Source organism: Ranitomeya imitator, chromosome 7, assembly GCF_032444005.1.
Source record: "Ranitomeya imitator isolate aRanImi1 chromosome 7, aRanImi1.pri, whole genome shotgun sequence".
Classification (NCBI taxonomy): Eukaryota; Metazoa; Chordata; class Amphibia; order Anura; family Dendrobatidae; genus Ranitomeya; species Ranitomeya imitator.
Window position 1 is genome coordinate 18,912,958 of NC_091288.1, and position 24,646 is coordinate 18,937,603.

The 24,646-nt window shown below is 43.2% G+C and overlaps 1 protein-coding gene across 2 annotated transcripts in view; it reads left to right on the forward strand.

The window, feature by feature from the left end:
• The window catches only part of THSD7B (thrombospondin type 1 domain containing 7B), a 452,200-nt gene that overhangs the window by 359,519 nt on the left and 68,035 nt on the right, over positions 1-24,646 (forward strand). For both annotated transcript variants that reach the window (XM_069732875.1, XM_069732874.1), the window contains exons 16-17: positions 14,145-14,278; positions 23,450-23,603. In XM_069732875.1, the coding sequence (XP_069588976.1) occupies positions 14,145-14,278; positions 23,450-23,603 (288 nt within the window). The remainder of the gene's footprint in view (positions 1-14,144; positions 14,279-23,449; positions 23,604-24,646) is intronic.

Genomic DNA, 24,646 nt, shown 5'->3' on the forward strand with positions numbered 1-24,646 from the left:
TACGAGGTCTTAGATCAGCAAGCAAAGCACTAGGCACAGAGAAAACAAACCACACTCAGCTGAAGCTACGGTAGCCAGCTATCTGCGCCTGCCAGCCTAGTTAAGTAGTGATCAAGGGAATAGTGAAGACCTGAGGAGAGCTCAGCACCTCCCAGTCTCAGATTGGATGGCTGAGCTGTCAATCAAAACACAGAAAGCTTAGCACGTCCCTGCACCAGACTGGATGACTGAGCTGTCAATCAAAACACAGAAAGCTTAGCACGTCCCTGCACCAGACTGGACGACTGAGCTGTCGATCACTGCACAGAGCTCAGCACACCCCTGCACCAGACTGGACGACTGAGCTGTCGATCACTGCACAGAGCTCAGCACACCCCTGCACCAGACTGGACGACTGAGCTGTCGATCACTGCACAGAGCTCAGCACACCCCTGCACCAGACTGGACGACTGAGCTGTCAATCACTGCATCCTAAGACACATTGAGGGGTTGAAGCATTACAGTTTTTTTTTCAATGTCAAAGGTGTTCATAGACATTAGACATTGGTGTACCCATCATGGGCTCAACATAGAAAATGTAACTGCCTTGGGTCCTTTGATGGACATGTAATTAATTCTCCTGATTGACAGTCACTGGTTAGAACGTTATAGCAGTTTCCTCTAGTTACCACTATTGGGGGGTCACAAAGGCAGACCTCTTATTGCCTCAATTGGAGAAAGATAACTTTAAGGGATTATCTGGAGAGTGTAAAAAAAAAAAAAAAACCCTCCCATGACAAAAACTTGTTAACAAAAGGTAAAAGAAGCAATAATCACCACGCTGAACCTCCTCTTTCAACAAAGTACTTTGCTGCTTTGGTATCCAGTTCCTGCTGCAGCAATGATTTCACAGAATCATGTGATTGCTGCAGCCAATCACTGACTGTCGGTTATACATTAAAAGTCAGCGATGTTCCTGTGATGGCATATTATCAGTGTAGCGGGAAGTAGAGACAATCGGCATCGGGCGGCATAAGAATGGGAGATGCAGGGAATATTAGTAAGTTTTCTCTTATTTTGATCCAATCTGAGCATTTTAAAAACTATTTTGGGACTTTTTTACAATTAAAATCCTATAAATGTGGCTATAAATCATATTTGCATTTGGGTTTTATTACACATTTTGCAATAATAACCTTCTCTAGCCTCCGTGTTGCACTTTCCACTGCTAGCTGCAGAATAAGTTAACTGAGAATCTGTCAGTAAGTCCATTCTGTCACCCGTTCTGATTCCCCATTCTTCTCCATGGTCCACACTGGATAGAGTGATGTGGTCGCACATTTTTGCAATCATTGTCTATAGAGATGATGATGGCCAAACACTGTGCTAGGTTTCTGTGTCCTTTAGGGTCCAAGCAGAGGGAGCCCCAACAATCCTATATGTATCATAGGATATTACTTGCACCTGACACCATCTCACATCTGGCCAGTGTTTGCTCTTTTGCCTTTATTTTATTCCCACTGGTCTCTTTGGTATTTTAGAATCTGCCAAACTTTTCCAGATACATGGGCATTTTTATTTTGTGGGATAATATTTGAGGTCTTTTCTAAGAGGATGTGGTCCACAGGGTAATTATGCAGAGAACTCTACAGACACGCCCCTGAGGATCCTGCGAGCCATGCACCCTTGGTAAAAATCATAAAAATTTGAACTGTTAAACCATGTGGCGGATTTATGGAAAAAAAATAAAAACCCAGGCGGATCGGTAGAAGTAAAATAAGAGCGGAAACTGGTCCTTTACGAATACATGAGATACTCCAAGCAATGCGCTCTTCCTGCTGCCATTGACTATTTTTCTGCCAAGTTCTAAACTCTTCTTGGTTTTTCTAAGTGACATATATAAAGGCATAGAAATATATATAGTTAGTACGGTAATACCCCCTCTCTGAAAATGGGAACACAGAACCCATTCTCCATTTGTAAAGTAATAGTCGACTGCTGCGCACCAGAAAACCTCATGCACCCTACACATCTTATGTGGGTCGGGAAAAAGCAGTGAAATAATTACTGTAATCTGTTTTTAGTCCCCATAGATCACTGAACCACACATGGAGTTATTTATTCTGGGAAAGGAAGGACACCTGCAAGTGGTAGTAATTACCCATTCCGGCTTTACGGCACATCTTATATCTTCAGATGCAATGTGCGTTCACTGTAAATTATTCAGTAGCATTTCCGAGTCTTCACAAATGTCGCACTAAGAATTGCTTGTGTCTTATACAGCAGTCAGTGGATTTCAGCCAAATGACTCCTTTTTTAAGAATAAGTGAAATTACACCCACACTGCTCGGTCCTAAAGCTTCAAAAAAAAGCATAGGAAATGAAAAAATAGAACAATGAAAAAACGGGATGGAGGTAGAAGTTTCTATTAAATGTATAGAAATATTCAAAAGTTAATCCTATTAAAAGGAAAAAAATAAAAATAATGGTGATCTGCACAAAAATCGCATTGTAAACCTTTTTTCGGAACTGGAAGAGAAGCTGCAGGGAGGAAATTAAGTTATATTCTCCCTGTAGCTGCTCACTTCATAACGTGTGCCTACTGTTCTACTTTTGCTTATATTTTATTTGATGAAAATGGCGCTGATGTCTTTTCTCAAATGTCAATCCCCTAGTTTAGAACCATTTTAATGACCAAAAAAAATCCATCAAAATCAAGACTGCAAATGCTAAATGGGTTTTTGTGGGTCGCAGGGGGATGCAGCTGCAGTATCTTTTTCTGTGCCAGTGAGACTGCATGCTGTGTGAGAGGAGGAGAGTCAGAAAAAAGGAGACATCTGATTGGCTAATGGAAGCTCTGACCTCACACCAGAAATGCCTGCCCTCTAATAAAGCATGGTGGGAGAAAATGTGCATTTACAGAAACCATCAGAGGGGGAAAAACAGTCCTTAAATTTACTTTTTGCAAACTTTTTATATTTATTATATCTACAGCTTTCAAAGCGGATATTGTAATTCTTCCTTCTGTAACTATGAAAAATCCGAAGTAAAGTTTTTCTACAACCTTGTCCCCTGCATTCAAGTTTCCAAACTACTCATTAAAGGATTATTTCCCCCCCCTAAAGAAAATAATCCCCCTTCAACAGGGTAAGGGAAAAATTTGCCAACTTATCAACCATGGTCAGGAGCCTTTGAGCAGAACATCGCCATAAAGCATTCAATGAAGCTCTCTGCTCGAGTCGCCTGACCGCTGCAGGCAATCACTGGCTGCAGCAGTGCAGCGGTTGTGGTTTCCTGTCTCTGCACTAGATCCAAGTGCGTTCCGGTAGGTTAGTGTGACTGAGTTTGTTTGTTTTTTTATATCCGGTCCCTTTGGAAGAGTTGTATTTTGCTAGGCAGCCCCTTTCAAAGAGTTAATGATTCCACTTTGTAAATGTAAGGATCTAGTAGATAATCGTTACTCCAAATAATTAAAAAAAAAGTGTCTAATCTACATATTAACTGTATAAATCACACACTGAAGAATAATGAAGTCAGATCACATCAGTTGGTCCTGGTACAATAACAATGTGAATATACTGAATATACGTTTAAGGATCTTTAACAGAAACTTTATAAGAAATCATTTTCCTAACTGGTTTTGTCTTTCAATAATTGGACTGGAGGGAATATTGCCGAAGCAGCGCGAAAATGAGTGATTCACGGTGTCCAGCAAGAGTAATGACTTTGGAGAGGTCTCGTCATTTAACAAATTATTCTAAGAAGTGTCATAATTATGATTGATGAAATATTTTATCGCACGCCAGCACTTACTCTAATGCGTTCAGTGGTGAGTGCGAGCTTGCCACCGCTCTCTTTTATAACCCAATTTCTAAATTAGTAACCCGAAAGGGGAGGTAAAGGGTTAATGGTTCGCCTAAATAAAGACTCGGATCCCTTTTATTTAAAGGGCTATTACCTGCAGAAACCTTTTATCACCTATGCACTGGATAAGCAATAAATGTTAGACCAGATCGCTAGAAATCCCATCAGTCGATTTTAATATAGGGAACATCAATCGCCCATCTTCCCAAACTGCACGACCATGGCATGGAGAAGTTTTAGCGGCACGACTGTCTAGAGGTTAATGACTAAGGAATGAATGTTATTGGCTGGAATATCCCTTTAACATGGCTCATTTTTACTTTTTATCTCAAATCGAGATCCATGGATTAAACTGTTCAAAAAGTTTTCAAAACTTTTTTTTTTATATTATTTTCATAGCTAATGAAATACGCAATCCCTGCATGTGTTGCGGCTGTCGAACAGCCGTGGGGACTCGAGCTTATTATTCAGGTACACCGAAGACACTCTTTAGCACCCGAGCATGCTCATATAACACCTTATCCGAGCATGATTGCTCATTACTAATCCTTACCTTTAGTGAGCGGTCTAGTCAAAGGTACTGAGTTTTGAGTTTTGGTATGTGTAGGGAAGGGTGCCTCTTGAGCATTTCCTTTTTTCTTTATCCATCCATCATCCTTTTGTGCACATCACTATCGTTCACTGATTTGATCTTCACTAAGTGTTCAAGACAACCGCAAACAAGAACGCAGCTTTCAGATGACAGCCGACTGGCGGGAACAGATTACTAACACTATATTAGGCTGCATCCACATGTTCAGTAATTATCCATTGACAGGGAAGTTGTGCCGGCACATACATTCTGTCTGGCTGCAAAAAAACTGATTTCAACTGGGTCAGTTTTTGTTTTGTTTTTTTTACATTGAAGGGTTGGGTAAACAAGATCCGTTAATTGGCCATCCATTTTTTTTCCGTTTGAGAAGGATCCGTATTTGCTCACTGGATCAGTTTCAAAACTAACAAAACGTAGGGCTTTTTTTAGCGGATCTGTTTTCCATAGACTTCAATGTTTGAAAAAAAAAACAGATCTTGATAAAATAAACATTGAAGTCTATGGAAAATGGATCCGCTAAATAACCATCCGTTTTCTTCTATTTGAAACTGATCCAGTGAGCAAAAACAGATCCTTTTCAAATGGAAGAATAACGGATGACTAATTAACGGATCTGTTTTCCATAGACTTCAATGTTAAAAAAAAAATGGATTTTGTTAAAATAATTAAAATTTTTTACAGGACAAAAAAGTTGTGTATGTACAACTTCCTTGTCAACGGATTGCTGCTGGATCTGTTCTGATGGATGATTACCGGACATGTGAACATTGCCTTCGTATCTTGGTGCATTGATAAAGAAAATGGTGCTGAAATGAGAAAGTTCAATCTGTTAATAAGGCCGATTGCACACAACTGTAACTCGCCACTAAACACCAGGGATGGCTATGCTAAAGCACTACATGGTGCGAAGTTACAAAAGGCAGGGGAATGCGGCACTAAATCTCTAAACACCTGAGCTAGAAAACTGGGATTGTAGCACTGATGAACACTTGGCTTTAAAGGGACTCTGTCACCTGAATTTGGCGGGCTCTGTTAATGGTCAGATGGGCGGTGTTTTCTCTCCTTTCATGCACCCCTTCCTTTCCCTCTGGCCGCAATATTGTCTTGAATTTGATTAAGTTTCCTCCATAGTACACGTGTGCGCAATGCAATCTTGCCTTGCGCACGTGCAGTATGCTTTGCCCAACTGCGGGCAAAGCCGAAAAGCATTAGTGCGCATGTGCCGGCGCACGATGTCCCGGAAGTATTTTGCTGTGTTCCGGGACATAGTGCGCCGGCACATGCACATTAATGCTTTTTGGCTTTGCCCGCAGTTGGGCAAAGCATACTGCGCGTGCGCAAGGCAAGATTGCATTGCGCACGCATGTACTACGGAGGAAACCTAATCAAATTCAAGACAATATTGCGGCCAGCGGGAAAGGAAGGGGTGCATGAAAGGAGAGAAAACACCGCCCATCTGACCATTAACAGAGCCCGCCAAATTCAGGTGACAGAGTCCCTTTATGGCACAAATTCTCCAGCTAAATACCAGGAACAGGGGCTGGAAAAGAACTTGGACATATCAAGAACATTGAGAATTTGGAGAAACTGAATATTCCTCCAGCACCACAGACGATCCTGGAGCACCAAACTAGTACTGTGGCACTAAATTACGAGCCCTTCAGGACTGTGGCACCAAACCAACCATGGCATTGAACTTCTTGACTCTAAGGACTGTGACTTCCACCTACCATAAAATACTTGGACTACAGAGCTGAACCACTTGATATCTGGCATGGCAGCCGTGGCATAACTTGAAGTTCGTGAGCCAAAGTGCCGAATTTCCAAGGGAGCACCCAACTATCACAGGTCATAGTGGACCCATATCCCATCCTTTCCTCAACGAGGTTTTACACCCTTCTTTTTAGGTGGTAGATCGTCAGTATCAGATTGTTGGATAACGGATGCTGCCAACGATCAGCTGTTCAATGTAAACAGTGAATGTAGTCAGAACATCGCGGCTCCATACATTGTAGAGTGGCCGTTCTCCGATCGGTTCGCAGGTCCCACTGAAGTTAATTAAAACAGAAAACCGCTAATCAGAGGGAGTTCCGGGTACTGGATGCTCCCCACCAAATTGGTGTTAATGAGCAGACTTAAATGGGAAAAAAAAACAAAATGCAATCCATATTCTCCCAGATCCCTAGAAGTTGGCAAGTATGTGATAACTTTGTCACCTACGGGTAAGAGGAGCAGTTTCGGCGATTAATCCCATCCAGTTGTGATCCGAGCAGAATCCTGGTTTCTTGTCCTCGCTGACATTCATTACACTTGAATAAAAGTGTCTAACTCTAGATGATGGCGATGTGTCTTTAATGAGACATGAGGGTTTTTTTTTCCCTTCTCTTTACAGCGATCCTGAACTTAAGTTAAAAAGCTGATCTTGAAATGTCAATCTTTGAAGTCTCTCCGCACAGACAAGACTGGAGAGCCGTTCTCTATTGAACTGTACTGGAAATGTCACAGCGAAAGCACAACTATTTCATAAGGTTAATGATGGAGGTTGAAGCTGACGATGGAGACTCCCGATGAGAGATTTCACTTTTGCACCCCAGACTCTAAATGTGTGAAATGTAGACTGATAACATAACGTGATTACGTTGTTAATGAAAGGCAAGATTTCTATCCAAACAAGCGTTCATCTTCATTCCATTACCTGGAGGTCTGCACAGTCTTCACCTATTAGAGCCTCAGTTTGTGCTCAAGAGCTGCAATTCTCTGTAACTGTGAACAGCTGATTGCAACCATAGTCAACCATTTGAGAGGTAATGGAGGCTTCTGGACACTCGCTCACCCATTTGTTTATACACAGTCACATCTGCAGTTTTTCGCTGGCCCACCAGAGTACCATCGGGCAAATTCACAGAGTGGAGAAATTAGAGATGTCTTTACCAGTTTCTTTACCACCTTCCCCCGGATGATCTCTGCCATCTAGTCGCTGAAGCGTCCTATTCTTAGCCTCAATAAGAAAGTTATGTTCTTATTTTCTTGGGTTGTCATTGCACCAAGGGGTCTACTGAAGCCCCTATCACTGCCATTTTTATCGTTCTATCAATGAGACCGAGACCGGTAATTTCCCTAAAAATTGTATTATTGCAGCATATAATACTAGCAGGTTCAAGACCCAAAGGGGGCTACAAAATTAAGTGAAAATTAATGAAAAAAAAGTTAAAAAATAAATAAAATTAAATTACACACTTTTCCCCATTTTAGAAAATGAATAATGTAAAATAAAATAAACATATTTGGTATGGCAGCGTCCATAAATCAATCAGAGACAAAGAACCGAACAGTTTGGTTGTAAATAATCACATAGATTTATAAAAGTAAAAGACCTTCATTAAACATATAGTTGGTTATATGATATTACTAAAATAGACAGATAGGTGCACACACATCACATAAAACATATACATACAGTGGGTACGGAAAGTATTCAGACCCCTTTACATTTTTCACTCTTTGTTTCATTGCAGCCATTTGGTAAATTCAGAAAAGTTAATTTTTTCACATTAATGTGCACTCTGCACCCCATCTTCACTGAAAAAAAAACAGAAATGTAGAAATTTTTGCAAATTTTATTAAAAAAAAGAAAACTGAAATATCATGATATTTCACATTTATTGAGATATATATATATATATATATATATACCGGTATATTGATTGTATTGATACAGTATATCTATACTAGTACATATATACTTATAGAGATAGAAAAAGAGAGATTTTCCAGCTCCAAAGTTCAGGTTAACATTAATTTTTAAAGGTTTCGGGTTCAGGTAAAACTCTGGTGCCTGAACGAAACTTAGGAGTAACGTTTGGTTGAACCCAAACTTCCATGGGTCCACTCATCCCTATTTACATCCCGTTTAGGCCGGGGGGGAGCTTCCTCCTTTGCACAGCTCCATCATGCATTGACCTTACAAAAGCAATGGGATAAGAAGGCAAAAGAACAACCCGGATTTACTTTTTATATCCTAGAAAAGAAAGCTGAATATCTTTAATACATCAGTGCTGTCCGCTGTCATACCCCCCCCCCCCCCACCTTCTTCCCAAGGACATTAATTTCCATATCTAGCTGGAGATCCCCTTTAAGAATCGTGCAGCTGGATAAACAACCATAAATAAAAAATATTTTGTCGGTGTCCCTTAAGATTTCTAATACGGCAAGTCTGAAGGAACATAGACACTTATAACAGGGGATTCGTGCCGAGCTGCCGGATTAGAAACCAATTGGGCCGAGTGTGTTTATAATTGATGTTGAAGTATTAAAGATACTTGTTATTGCCATATGGAGCTTCAAAGAGCACAAACCTTGAGGACGCCCGACTCCAAATCCAACTATCTCAAATAGATTTCACACATGTGATGGGACCGAAATGTGAAATATGTAAATGTTCTGTTTGATTCCAGCTTTCCCAGGCCTCTGATATCTCCAAGGAATGATTAGTTTTGTCTCTACAGACTGTCTCTTGTTTTGAGTCTCTGTCAAATGAAATACAACGTGATGACATTTAAGGCCGTCTGTTGTACGGGAGAAGGTTTCCTTCGAGTCTGTCAATCGAAACCTGCTTCAGATATCGTTGTAAATCAACTTCATACATCTCATCAAATGACGGGAAACTTCTCAATAAATATCCATGTTTACGAAAGCTCCCAAGACTTACTGACTGGAGTGTATGGCAATCAAGGTCGTCCTATGTAATAGAATGACGCACGCAGCATGATGGACTATTATGTCTTGGGATCGAAAGCCGCAATATTACATATAGAATGGTTCCATGTAAGAAGTTGAGCAACTTTGAAAATGCATTTCATTACTTATCATATACTGTGCTGCAGAGCTGAACTCACTATTCTGCTGGTGCAGTCACTGTGTACATACATTACATTACTGATCCTGAGTTACATCCTGTATTATACCCCAGAGCTGCACTCACTATTCTGCTGGTGCAGTCACTGTGTACATACTTTACATTACTGATCCTGTACTGATCCTGAGTTACATCCTGTATTATACCCCAGAGCTGCACTCACTATTCTGCTGGTGCAGTCACTGTGTACATACATTACTGATCCTGAGTTACATCCTGTATTATACCCCAGAGCTGCATTCACTATTCTGCTAGCTTCAGATTGGAAATTTCCCATCATTCACTACGGCATCATTGGCAGTACGGTATTATTTGCACCTTGGGATGTATTATTTTTACACCACATGCTGTCCTATACTTTGGATGACACTCTCCCTTTACGTGATGGGACTCTGTTATTACCCTGGGAAACATCTGTCATGATATGTACTTTTGCCCTGTCCTGTATTTGAATAATACGCCATTTGATGTATGTAACTGTTCTCTGTTGTCTATTAGCTGTAATTTATGTATTTTCTTGGCTGGGAGTTCACCTGTAACAATATGTCTCCTTCCCCCAATACTTGCAGCCCTAAGCTCTAATGTAATTAAGCTTTGTCAACATCACTAGTGGAGGAATAGCCATTCTTCCTCACAGCAGGTGGCTAGTCAAATGTACATATTACATAGACTGCCTGGAGCCCACCAGTCTAGAATCTTCTGGTGGACCCAACCATTGAATAGAAGGTGTAACCCCTACCCCTTCATGGGCGGATCCCAGGAGCTCAGACAATCCATTCTTATTTTGAGATCAGATGTGAGTTGATCCTTGAAGGAGAAGGAGTGGGGATTCTTAGCTGAGGCAAGACCCCATGTCCATCTGGGACTGCGGAAGCGAACGGGGCGAGACTTGAGCTGAGGACATATCTCGTCGTTCGTGAGATTGTTTTGGGATCCCTTGGACTAATTGTGGACTATTGCTTTGTTACCTGGCACAAGGATTATCGGGAGGTGCCCCTGAACCTGTTCCATGGACTAATTGTGGACTCTGTAGATCTACCTGCATGTGTTGTTCCAGCGTTCTTGATAATAAATCTGTTGAATCATCCCTCGGCCTCTTGTCCCTTCTTGCTCTGCCGTACACCCCGTCACAAACTGGTGGCAAGCAGTGGGATCAGAGCAGAAGGAATGGAGGACAATGGCCCAACATCGGGAACCAACACCGCAGAGTACAAGAACTGGACTTTGGGGAGCCTACAATCAAAGGCCCGTGAAGTAGGAGTCCGTTTTAAGGGACTCTCCAAGGAGCAGCTTATTGAGGCTTTGGAAGGAGTTCGCCTGCAAGATGACGCTGAGGAAGGACCCTCACAGCAAATGGAGGAAAGACTGAAGCCGGAGGTAAATACCCAAAAAAGTCAGTGGGTTATGTGGTACGAGGCGGAGTTGGCATTGCTGGGAGAAGAGGCCACCATGGACGATAAGAGGGAGGCCATTCACAGAGCTCAGGAGAGGGAAGCCATTCACAGAGCCGAGGAGAGGGAGGCCATTCACAGAGCCGAGGAGAGGGAGAGGGAGGCCATTCACAGAGCCGAGGAGAGGGAGAGGGAGGCCATTCACAGAGCCGAGGACAGAGCTCAGGAGATGGCATTGCTGGAGAGGCAGATCGCTTTGGAAGCAGCTAGAAGCTCCAGACAGACTGTAACCCCAGCACCCACCATGAGGGAACTCCCCAGAGTGTCCCGCAAAGACTTCAAGCCCTTTAATGAGGCTGCAGGCGACATTGAGGGCTTCTTCCAGGACTTTGAGCATCAGTGTCGATTAATGGAAGTCCCGGAAAGGGAGCAAGTCCGACATCTGGTGGGGCTCTGAGGGTGGAGCTGCCGCAGCCTATAGAGCTATGGACCCTCAGGGGAACTGTGAGTATGCGGAGATTAAACGGACTATTCTAGAATATTATGCTGTTACCCCAGACACTTACAGGACTCAGTTCCGTACTTTAGCCTGTGATGAGGAAGTGTCTTTCAAGATGTATGCCCACAGACTCAAACAGATATGTCATCGCTGGCTGGAGGCAGATGAGGCCTTAACCTGGGAGACCTTCCTCCAGGTTATCCTAAAAGAGCAGTTTTACTTCAAGTGCCCTGCTGAGATCCGGGAATGGGTGTGTGAGAGGAGACCAGCCACTGTGGAGGAAGCTGCAGCTCTAGCTGATGAGGCTCTCACCATCAAGCCTCAGTGGAGGGTTCTGTTGGAGGATGGAGAGAGGCCTACCAGCTCCACAACACTGGTGGCCCCCTGTTCTTCTGTCCCCATTGTTCCCCGTTCCTCTAAGCCACCACCTCATGCTGATACCCGTGTAAATGTACCTCCAGTTGCTTCTACTGCGTTTTCTGGAATACGACGAGGAGAGGAAGTAGCAGAGCGCAGGTGTTATGGTTGTGGGCATCCGGGGCATCTGCAGGCCTCATGCCCAGCCAGCTCATGGAGAACTCGTCCTCAAACCCCTACAGCACCTTCAGGTGGGAGCCGGCCTCCAGATTCCCTTACCCCTCGCCCAAGAGGACGCCTTGGATGGAGTGAGACCCAGCAGAGATGCTATCGATGTGGACAGCCGGGGCATCTGCAAGCCTCCTGCCCAGCTGTTCAAATGAGGATTAATCCTGTACCCAGTCGTATTATTAATTATGTACACCCAAGTGCCATGGAGGACGACATGTCACCACTACGTGAGGACTGGCCTAGTGCCTCACCCACCCATGTTGCACCACTAGGAGTTTATGGTGTGCGACCCGCAGCTATGACGACTTCTGCTCATCGAGGTAAGCACTTGCAGGAGGTCGTGCTGGATGGACAGAGACTTATTGGATTTTGTGACTCAGGGGCTTTCCTCACACTGGCTGATCCCCGAGTGGTTCGGCCTGAGGCAATCCATCGAGGACCTGGGATTGTCATTGAACTGGCTGGTGGACAATGGAGGACTATTCCCACAGCCACTGTGGATCTGAACTTTGGTTTTGGGGTCAGGCGATGTGTGGTTGGGGTGATGGGTGGTCTGCCTGCAGATGTTCTCCTGGGCAATGATGTGGGAGAGCTACGATGCCAATTCGTGGCTGCATGAAGCCACATGTAAGTTACGCTCTGCCTGTGTGTACTTAACCAGTGACCTGTAGAGGTCCCTAGTACGTACACGAATTGGGAGGGGAAGGGATTGTCATGATATGTACTTTTGCCCTGTCCTGTATTTGAATAATACGCCATTTGATGTATGTAACTGTTCTCTGGTGTCTATTAGCTGTAATTCATGTATTTTCTTGGCTGGGAGTTCACCTGTAACAATATGTCTCCTTCACCCAATACTTGCATCCCTAAGCTCTAATGTAATTAAGCTTTGTCAACATCACTAGTGGAGGAATAGCCATTCTTCCTCACAGCAGGTGGCTAGTCAAATGTACATATTACATAGACTGCCTGGAGCCCACCAGTCTAGAATCTTCTGGTGGACCCAACCATTGAATAGAAGGTGCAACCCCTACCCCCTTCATGGGCGGATCCCAGGAGCTCAGACAATCCATTCTTATTTTGAGATCAGATGTGAGTTGATCCTTGAAGGAGAAGGAGTGGGGATTCTTAGCTGAGGCAAGACCCCATGTCCATCTGGGACTGCGGAAGCGAACGGGGCGAGACTTGAGCTGAGGACATATCTCGTCGTTCGTGAGATTGTTTTGGGATCCCTTGGACTAATTGTGGACTATTGCTTTGTTACCTGGCACAAGGATTATCGGGAGGTGCCCCTGAACCTGTTCCATTGGACTAATTGTGGACTCTGTAGATCTAACTGCATGTGTTATTCCAGCGTTCTTGATAATAAATCTGTTGAATCATCCCTCGGCCTGTTGTCCCTTCTTGCTCTGCCGTACACCCCGTCACAACGTCTGATTACATTGACCTCTTGCAGTTAGGAGTTTGAGTCGCGAATCTTCGCACTGTGACTCTGTCCGATCAGTGCTGTGGAAGGTCACACCTCTTTGACAAGAGAACTGTTACACCCATTTGTCAATTTTTTTTCTCATAAATGTCCAGGAGGAAGAACAGAAGAACGACTCAACATAAAGTAATGAGAAAAGATGATGCAGAATTTGTACATTATGGGGAATGCAAGTAGCTACTAAACAGACCAGTCAGAAGAGCTGACACTTCCCCTTTAACCCTGCTGTTATCTTCGGTCTGGGGCAGGGGTCCCCAACTCCAGGCCTCGAGGGCCGCCAACAGTGCAGGTTTTCAGGATTTCTTTAGTATTGCATCGGTGGTAATGTGATCATCTGCACAGGTGATGATTCCAACCCCTGTTCAATACTAAGGAAATCCTGAAAACCTGCACTGTTGGCGGCCCTCGAGGCCTGGAGTTGGGGACCACTGGTCTGGGGAGACCGATTTTGAACTTTGGTATTTTTTGGGGTGCTCAAGATGCGGTTCTGAAACTTGTGGTTGATTGACTTAAATGAGGATGGGTCGGTCGGCCACGGGTTTCAGAGTCGCATCTTGAATATTTTAAAGAATATTGAAGTTCAAGGACGGTCGTTTTTGACCGAAGACAACAGCAGGGTTAAGGAACTTCTGAACGTTTTCTTGCAGATCAGATTCTAATGTTGCATTTTATGTAATGGGGGCAGCTGACAGATTGTATGACATATGTACTGGGGCCCCTAAATGTATATATATCCAGAAAAGCTGGTGTTGTATAGAATGGTGCGGGTCTGACCGTTGCTAACTCTGAATAGTGTTGTTTACGCCCGGCACTTTTGTGTCTCCTGACAGGTCTATGAGGCAGTCCCATGCTACAATGAATGCAATCAGTACTTGTGGGTGACGGAGCCGTGGTCTGCCTGCAAACTGCACAGCGAGGAGAAGACGGCCAACTGCGGGGCAGGAATACAGATCAGGAGAGCGCGGTGAGTGGCGCTGTCACCGACTAACACTTCCAATGACTGATGATCCATAGAGATCTGACACACAGTTTTTTATGCTTTTTTTCTCTACTGATATTTCATTTCAGCAAGTCAATATATTACATTCTAATATGTCAGAGCAGACTGATCCAAATTTAAGGGATATATACCGTATGTAACACATTGTGAGAACATCGTCAGGACATTATAGAGATTTGGCATCTAAAATAAACGAGTCTGTAATGGGCTTCTCCATCCCATAAATCATGGGTGACCAGCAGGGGCCGGAGGCCATGATGCAGCTGGGATATACCTGCTGGATAGCACATAGATCTACGAGGGTTAGGCAGATCTGAGATGGCGAACTCAGTCGAGGGGTTCAAGAGAGGCCTGGATGTCTTCCTGGAGCAGAACAATATTGTATCATACAATTATTAGGTTCTGTAGAAGGACGTAGATCTGGGTATTTATTATGATGGAATATAGGCTGAACTGGATGGACAAATGTCTTTTTTCGGCCTTACTAACTATGTTACTATGTTACTATGTTACAAAGCGGAGCTGGAAGCACTAGATGCAGCAGGGGTGCGGATGCAGACAGGAATAAGGCTACGTTCACATTTGCGTTGTTGGGCGCAGCGTCATCGACGCATACGTCATGCGCCCCTTTCTTTAACATGGGGGGTGCATGGACATGCGCCGGTATGCGTTCTATTGCGTTTTACGACGCATGCGTCAATTTGACGCACCAGACAGGGCGCGGATGACGCTACTTGTAGCGTTTTCCCTGCGCCAAAATTCATTAACATTACTAGTCTATGTCAATGCATGCATCAAAAAATGCAGCGTTGTGTATATGTGTTGTTGGTTGCGTCGACGACGCTGCGCACACCAATGCAAATTTGAACGTAGCCTAACAGAGATGTATGAGCGATCTGGAATCTTGTAGAAGAGATGCAATTGCACACCAGAGATGGATCCGCACTCTGGAACCTTGCAGCAGCAGAGTAGGTTCACACAGGAACAGCAGAGTTGTGAATATGCGATAGCACTAGAACAGCAGAAACATTTATCGGGTAATTTGATTGAAGAGAGCAGTTTGCAAACCTGTAATTGACACAGCAGAGGCAAGAAAGCACCATTAATGGCTGGCTTACAGACCCGAATAGCTAAGAAGAGGTGATTATCTGGTTCCTTAATGGTAGCACTCCATGTTTCTGTGTGCACTGTGTATGGGAGACATCATAGCAGCCAGTCTCTACTCACTAGCTCAGAGGCAACTGAAAACTGGAGATGGAGAATGCAGAAAGGAAAGATGAAGAAAGTACAGACTACAAGTCCTATAATGACCAGAAATTGCTTTATTTCTCACGTCATCACCCAGAATGGCTTATTCTGAAAAGTCACCTGAAATGACAGGTGTGCTTTAACTCTTTAGAGGCCTCTTCTTCTTGCCCTTATGTAAAGTGTCGCAGCTCTTGAAATATTATTTAAACTTGCCAAGCTGTCTTCTTTTCACAGTGCGATAATACCACTAGGTTTGCAAAACTTGTTTTTCTACGGCAGATGCCTTGGCTGAGTTAATTATCTGGCATAAAGGACATTTTTGTAACATCGGTTAACAAATTCAACCCAGGTTATTGCCGCTGAACAGAAACAGATTATTATCTGACTCGCTAAAGAAGTCTGGATGTAGAGATTGAATAATATTAATCTGAAGACTCATTCATCAATGTGCACAACATTTCCATTACTGCAAGACGTGAACCTTGGCCTCTCGTGTCTGCCACCTGGATGATCAACATTGTAGATATAGACTGGGCAGCTCCGAAAACTACCAGGGGTGTACAAGTAGGGGCACCCATGATGGCCAGCTGAGAATGTGATGTCATAGATCATAATAGGTGATGTCATGGGTCATTAGCTGAGGATAAGTGATGTCCTGGTTTTGTGTTGAGGAAAGCATCACTAATGCCCTGAGACAACATGGTGGGTATTAGTGATTTATTGGTTTCTAGTGGGACATGTTTGGATTCTATGGATTTCCATGAAAGTATTAGTATGTTCATGAGTTTCTAAAATAGGATTGTTGATGTCATTGGACACCATGTAAGGATTAGTGATATCATTGATATCCAATTTTAGGATTTGTGACGGCATGGGTTCCTAGTAAACTGTTATTGATGTCATGGGTCACCTTGTCGGAATCAGCAATGTCAGGATTTTCTAGGAAATAAGAATGTGACAGCAGTTTTCAAGTATTGAGTTTTAGCTATATCGTGGGTTTCTGTTCAGAAATTATTAATGCCATCGGTATCCAGATGAGGATTAGTGTTGGGATAAATTCCTAGAATAAAGTTGGTGATGTCAGGAGTTCCCAGTAGATGATTGGTGATGTCACCAGGTAATGATAAATGATGCCTTGGTTTTCGAGTGCACAATTGGTAAGGTCATGTGTCCACAAGTTATTAGTGATATCATGGGTTTCAAGTAGGAAATTGTTATCATGGATTTCCAAGTAAGGATTAACATTGTCATGAGTTCCTAAAATAGATTTGATGATGCCATGGGTCACCAGATGAGGATTAGTGATGTCATGAGTTTCTAGAATAGAATTGGTGATGCCATCGATCACCAGGTGAGGATCAATGAGGTCACGGTTTTGTAGGAGACAGTTGGGAATGTCATTGGTAGACACGTTCAGTAGAGATAAGTGAATCAATTTGCAGGACCCTGGTCACTTCCGTATGCCATGATTTTCAGAAGCTATGAAATGCCTCCTACATCCTACTCTTTTAACTAGCCAGCTTGGCTCGACAACATCATGGTGGAGTGCGGCACACATGATGTCGCGGCTAGCCGGCTAATCAAGACATAAGCCAAGGATGCTGGTAGGTAGGAGGCGTTTCATAGCGCTCCCGTCTGAAAACCATGGAATACTGATGTGACCATTGGACCAGGGTCCTGTAAATTGATTTAATTCACTATGACCTTCCCAACGACTAATCATGACCTAAGCCAACGATGCTGGCAGGTAAGAATCAGTTGGCGGCCAGGGAATACTAACGTGATGGCTAGACCAGGGTCCTGCAAATCATTTTGCTCATTTTAAATGGTCAGAATTAATGATGTCGTCGTTTTCTAGTAGGGAATTTGGAATGCCCATGTCTTCACACCTAATCTACAGGTAAAGAATAGGATTGGTGGAGTCTTTAACATAAGGACAACTACAGAAATTGGTTTTATGGTGATTATTAGTGATGTCATCGTCTACAGGTGAAGATGTGGCACTAAACCGAATAATACAAAATTAATAAAAATACTAAATTAATACAGTGTACCAGCAAAGAAAGCAGTGGTGGCCACTGGAGGAAGGCTTCTTGGCGTCCCCTCGTCCCGTTCTTGTGGCTTTCTCCATCCTCCAGCTGGAGTCTGTTACCATATATCTTATATTTTTTAAGCTGATTGAGCCCTTTAAGTCATTTGTGAAGCGGCTGTGACAAATTTATGACAACTTTTTGTAGTGACTCCAGGCATCTCGGCAGCACGAGGACAGGAAATAAACTCTTTGGCACGAAGAACAAAAGTTAATCCATTTCATTGATTAGTGACAGCGTCTGATACTGACACCTGGTAATCAGAACGGCCGCATTAGGACATCAAAGCACATATTTATGCCGGGCCCGGCACTGATTCATTTATTTTTCAAGCAGGTGACTCGTTGGTTAGAATTTTTCTACACATTAATGAATTGTGATGTGGCCGTTAAATCATCACCCTGAAATTGCTGTTTATGGGGTTTGAGAATAATAATAAAAATACAATGTTTAGATTTAATTAAATTCCGGAAATGTTTTTTAGCCCAAGATTATATCCCGCGCGGCTGACATTTATATAACGTATGAATACAATAATTGGGAGTGTGTTTGAAGGTTATGGAGATTTATGAAGGATATTGCCGTTTTCATACTCTATACATGACTCGGAGTGTAAATATTGAGAAATGAGTCGTGTATGCAAATGGGCTGTAATTCAGGAGGAAAAAAAGCTGCAGAAATGTCCAAACTTGATTATCCAGAGTACCTACACTTCTCAATATTCAATTTGCAACACCAAGATCGAAAATGTATGCAATTATGGAAATCCTTAGACATGTTAATTAGCTGCAAATGATAAAAAAAAAAAATGGAAACAAAATTTACAAATTATCTCAAATTATTCAGTATGGAGTATGTGCAGAAATCCCAGCACTTACAGCCTCGGCTGCACTTGGGCACATCATCAAGATCCACTGCTGGCAGCTGCTGTATAATCACCGAGTAATGACATCCCAGATGTGCTCGATGGGAGACAAGTCCGGAGACACTGCAGCCATGGGAGCATATGTAGGGAACGCAGGCTGCTCACAGTAGCACAAGCAACTTGTGGCCTGGCATATTTTTTAAATAAAATTAAAAATAAAAGACGGCTCATGGAAAACTTTGGTGAAATTACTGTACCACTTTAAGAGTTTCTTTATGTGGCACTCATAGCATTGTTCATCCTGGTCCTCATGATTAATTATTGTAATGCCTATGGATTGTGAACCCACTTCGCTATGGCTGGGCTTACCCTGAAGGGGTGTAACTAAGCAGCTACCTCGTATTCACTGGAGCCACTGATGGGGAGGTCAGGCTTGTGCGGTAGGTAGCTGCCAGGTGCCATTTCAGGGCAGTGTCCATAGCAGCTGACCCGATGGGTCAGGGATGCTGGTTCGGATTGTTTGTCCCAGACAGGATAGGATGGCCACTGGTACAGGTTCCAACTGTGCAGATTCAGGATAGCATACTGGTCAGGAATGCAAGCAAGATACAGGTTAAACAAAGCAGGATCTGATTAGACAAAGGGACCTAACACAGCATGCAGGCAAGTATAAACTAATTGCACAAATGTTGCTCAGGCACCTCCCAACAGGTGGAGGTGCATTAAGTAGTAAGTGTCTCCCAGCTATTGGCTGGGGACACTTTATGACAGTGTGCACTGTCTCTTTAAGCAACAGGAAGCACACTGCCAGGAGACTTGCCAGATATGCACAGACCCTGGGGAGCAGGAGCGGAGGCAGGAGACACAGACGTGCCATCAGGGTGGTGAGTAAGTTGGCGTCCTTGCCAGGGGAAGGGAGCGGAGGCATACCATGGGTTCCCATGATCTCTCCTTGGAACTGAACCCCTTCCAATCCACAAGTAAAAAGGTTTTTCCTCTTACCCTCTTTGTGGCCAAGATGCTCTCAGCCTTGAAGACCTCCTCAGAGCTGTCTGCTGCAGAAGTGGTACTCGGATCCACGAAGAAGGGACTTATGATGACTGGCTTATCTCCTTACTGAATGTTTGATGATCCAGGTATCTCTTGTTGGCATGCCTTTTCATATGTTCAGAGGAGAGTTGCCTGGGAGTCTTGTTACAGGCACAGAAAGGATAGGCTGAGACAAACTCCATAATATCCCTTTGCATTGTTGACCACCAATAATCACGCGAGATAAGTCACAAAGTCTGTTTCCGCCCAGTATGACCAGCCCAGCAGGACTTGCTTCTCATCAGATTCCGGCACAAACTAACTCCCTGGAGGAATCGGAGTCAAGACGAATGGAGCCACAATGACTATCTTGACAGGTTAAACAAAGCAGGATCTGATTAGACAAAGGGACCTAACACAGCATGCAGGCAAGTATAAACTAATTGCACAAATGTTGCTCAGGCACCTCCCAACAGGTGGAGGTGCATTAAGTAGTAAGTGTCTCCCAGCTATTGGCTGGGGACACTTTATGACAGTGTGCACTGTCTCTTTAAGCGACAGGAAGCACACTGCCAGGAGACTTGCCAGATATGCACAGACCCTGGGGAGCAGGAGCGGAGGCAGGAGACACAGACGTGCCATCAGGGTGGTGAGTAAGTTGGCGTCCTTGCCAGGGGAAGGGAGCGGAGGCATACCATGGGTTCCCATGATCTCTCCTTGGAACTGAACCCCTTCCAATCCACAAGTAAAAAGGTTTTTCCTCTTACCCTCTTTGTGGCCAAGATGCTCTCTGCCTTGAAGACCTCCTCAGAGCTGTCTGCTGCAGAAGTGGTACTCGGATCCACGAAGAAGGGACTTATGATGACTGGCTTATCTCCTTACTGAATGTTTGATGATCCAGGTATCTCTTGTTGGCATGCCTTTTCATATGTTCAGAGGAGAGTTGCCTGGGAGTCTTGTTACAGGCACAGAAAGGATAGGCTGAGACAAACTCCATAATATCCCTTTGCATTGTTGACCACCAATAATCACGCGAGATAAGTCACAAAGTCTGTTTCCGCCCAGTATGACCAGCCCAGCAGGACTTGCTTCTCATCAGATTCCGGCACAAACTAACTCCCTGGAGGAATCGGAGTCAAGACGAATGGAGCCACAATGACTATCTTGGAAGGCTCAATGACAAGATGTGGGTCATCCCTTTGACCGGAGGAAGGGAAGGACCTACAAAGCGCATCCATCTTGATATTCTTGTCAGCCGGCAAGACTGGACAGGGAGGGACAAGACAACTTTCGTGGCAAGACTGTCCACTACGAACCACCTTACCTGATCTCCAGTCTAGGACAAGTTCATGACTTTGAAGCCATGAAAGGCCCAGGAGAAGTGAATGTGACAGACAAGGCAACATATAGAAGGCAATCTTCTCCATGTGCAGCCCTTCTAGCCGAAGCTCCACCAGTTCAGTAACAAAAAACACTGCCTCGGACAGGGCACTTCCATCAACAGTCAACACTAATCAAGCACTCTGGAGGCATCGGATGAAAATCTGATACTGATCAACCATGGCTTGCTGACAGAAAATTCCCTCCGAACCGCAGTCAAAACAGGCAGTCTCAGTAAAGCGAGTAATTCCATGAGACAGCCGGCTTAACGCGGTTGACCTGCATAGGTTCTGGAAGGACAGCTGCCACAGGTGGCTGAGGAAAGAGCGGCTCCTGAACGGGCAGTACACCTCTCTGGAACATTCCTGAAACCTGAAATCAATCTGGATGGCCAGGGAAATTGGGTCATTCAGGGAAATGGGCAAGTCATGACCAGCCAGTTTGTCCCTAATTTGTCTGGATCTCTATAGTATCCGTATGATTGATATAATATTTGATATTAGTTTGGTTCCATATTACAATACTATGTAACAATGCCAATATATGAACACATTTTAGAAAATGTGTACAACATATGCAAATACTGTCATATATACAGTATATGTAAATCTACAAAATCATATTTTTACTAATGAATCTTATACCATTGACAAAGTGGAACCCTGTACCCTAAAATACGGAATTATTTGGAGTATCTGTGTATTGTAATCCACATGACAAATGACTGCGTGTGGGATTATTGGGGAACTCGCTTGTTAATATGTAACAATGCCCGAACTATGTAATCCACCCGATCCTTTATCCCTGCACTTAGATTATATTTACATAGAGAAATTGCCGGCGTCTCATTGACATGAATTCACTTGGCGTTCAGAGCGAGCATGAAATATAGACCAGTAAAATGCATGTGATGGTAATGTAGGCAGAAGAGCAGGGGGCATGCTATCAAATGGGACATGTATGTATGCCTAGCCGGCACAGAATCCCATCCATTGGGGCCGTTCCAGTGAGCCGGCGGCGCCTCCTGAGACCTCATTCATCATCACTACGGACTCTATCTGTTCAAAGACGTTTTCTTCTCTTCTGCTATATAATTGCTTTCAGCTACAAAGTGGAGAGATTTCCTGCAATGTTTTCATAGCTTTTCATGCAAAGTTTTAACAATTTTAACTTTTTTTTTTATTTTTTAAATGTTTTTTTTTTTATTATTTCGATCTATCATCAATTTCAAAGTGGGCTATAGGCTTGATGCTGAAGGTCAATGGAAATGGTATGGAGTTGGAGAGTTTAGGCTCTTGATGTAGGACCCAGTTCTGTCCTCATTAGCCAACATTATCCGACACCAGAAGGTTGGACCATGAATGGTGGTGCTATAGAGAGCTCTCATTATGTCCAGAGAAACAAAAAAAAAAAATGGAAACAAATCTTATTTATTGCTCTATATCACAGATGGGGAGAGCAGTGCAGACACACACGAGACAACAGCCGTTTCGCTTTACTTGATGCTTCATCTGGCCAACATTCCTGAGTCCCAGAGGAAGCGTCCATTGATACGAAACGTCAGATGTCATGTCTGTGATGCTTGGCTCATCTGAGATTTGGTGCAATAGGCAAGTTTTGTCTCCACCGGTGAGTGACACTATTTTCTTCTTAGTCTCCCTGCATTGATATGTTCAGGCGTATTGCTGTACTGTAGAGCACAACTGTTTGCAAGTGTTAGTGGGTCCCTGTGCCTTAAATGGAACTAATTGTTACTCATCAAAAGGGATATCCAGTCACATCATATTGATAACCTATCCATAGGATAGGTCATCACTATCGGTTTGATGGGGTTGTGGCATTAGGCACCTCCATTATACGGCTGCCATAACCGCCAGATGTAGACACATTGACCGCTGCTGCAATGCGCACCACTTATAGCAGACCTTGCCGGGTAACGAAGAACCTCTCCTACAGGCTTGTAGAAGCTATTCTGTGATTCCTGGCAGTGACTGCTACCCATTGGTTGTAATGTCAGTTTTTGCACCCCCATAGATCTAATATTCTCTGATGGAAACCTTAGCAATAGCTGTAATCTTTGTAGCCAATATCCTTTCTAGCCAAAAGTTGAACTCCATGATGTGGTACATAAATTGGGTTTTCTAAACTACACATCCCTTATGATCCAGAATATTTTACATGTAAAGCAGAAATTGCTGCATGTTTCTGAATATTATTGATTTTTCATGAATTTAACATCTTATTCAGCCCTATTGGAAGCTATGGAGCGGATTCTACTGGTGGTTCGTTACCTGCTCCCAAATGTATTTCTTATTTCTTTTTTTGACCCTTCCTGCCCCATTTTTTTTTCTCCCTTTCTTTCTATCATGTGCTTATCCATTAAATAAAAATATCCCATGTTCACCTACATTGATTGTGGAACATCCACACGACAGCCCACATTTATAGTATCTACCAATACATCACATACTTATTGCCTGGATGATTGAGTACTAATGAACCAACTGATTTGTTTCCTCCTAGATGTGTGAATATTTCTGATAATGCCGAGGATGCTTTTGTAAATGATACATATTGTAATCACCTGGAATCCCCCTCATCCAAGCAGGAATGCGCCATTTCTTGCCCGGGAGAATGTGTAATGTCTAACTGGGGTCAGTGGAGCCAGTGCACAAAGGTAATGTAATAATTTCTATATTGCTTACTGTACTAAGAAAATGGATCTGTTTTGTGTGAAAGCTTGTAGTATGTGTAGTAAGATAGTCAGCTATATGTCAGTCATCCTATACATGAGGACTAAAATAAGGCTGTAAATAAAGGTATGTGCACACTGAGATTTTTGGACCAGGTCTGCTTAAAAAAAAAAAAAATAAGTCATTTAAAAAATGTTAACACATACTAATAAGCTTAATGGATATTCTGTTTTATAGAACTAAGCTCCCCAAGTATACAAAGGTGCAAAAATATAAATGTATTGTATAAATGCAAACAACTTGTGCAGAGTAATTAATATCAGAAAAGGGAGAACATTTAAAATTGTTTGAAAAAGACTGACAGACATTGCACATAAAGTTTTATTCACACTCATTTATAGGTCAGTAAAATGCAGTGTTGCCTTCCAATTTGTTTTCTATCCACACTGTTATTCAGTAAGGTGCGGCGCCATATATGCTAAATGGCATCTGTCCTCTTCAGAGATACGGTGCATAATACTCTACTCATTCTGACTCATGGACCTGGCTACAGCTACGCCAGTATAAGTTAATGTAACTGATTGTACTTTACCAAACTAAGCTCCTTAATTATCCAAGGGTGCAATTATGTTTATATAGTCTCTATGTGACCTTTGTGAGTTAGATGAGTATTTGACGAACCCGCAAGAGTACAATAATATGAAGGATGTTTCTTGTAAGCATTATTATTTATTTTATAGCACCGTTAATTCCATGGTCCTGTATATGCAAAGAGGATTTAGATACATACTGTAAATAATTACGAAAAAAAAGCATAAAATGCAGCAAACAAAACAAGAGACAGACTGGTACAGAGAGGAGAGGACCTTGCCATTAAACACTCACAATCTATAGGGTATTGAGGAAGGAAGCAGTAGGTCGGAGGGGTGAAAGGGGTTGCAGCAGCTCTGGTGGTAGTGGGGTGCAGCAGGGTCATCGCAGGCGGAAGGGGTTTCTGAGGATTATTTTCAGGCCGCATCTGAAGCTT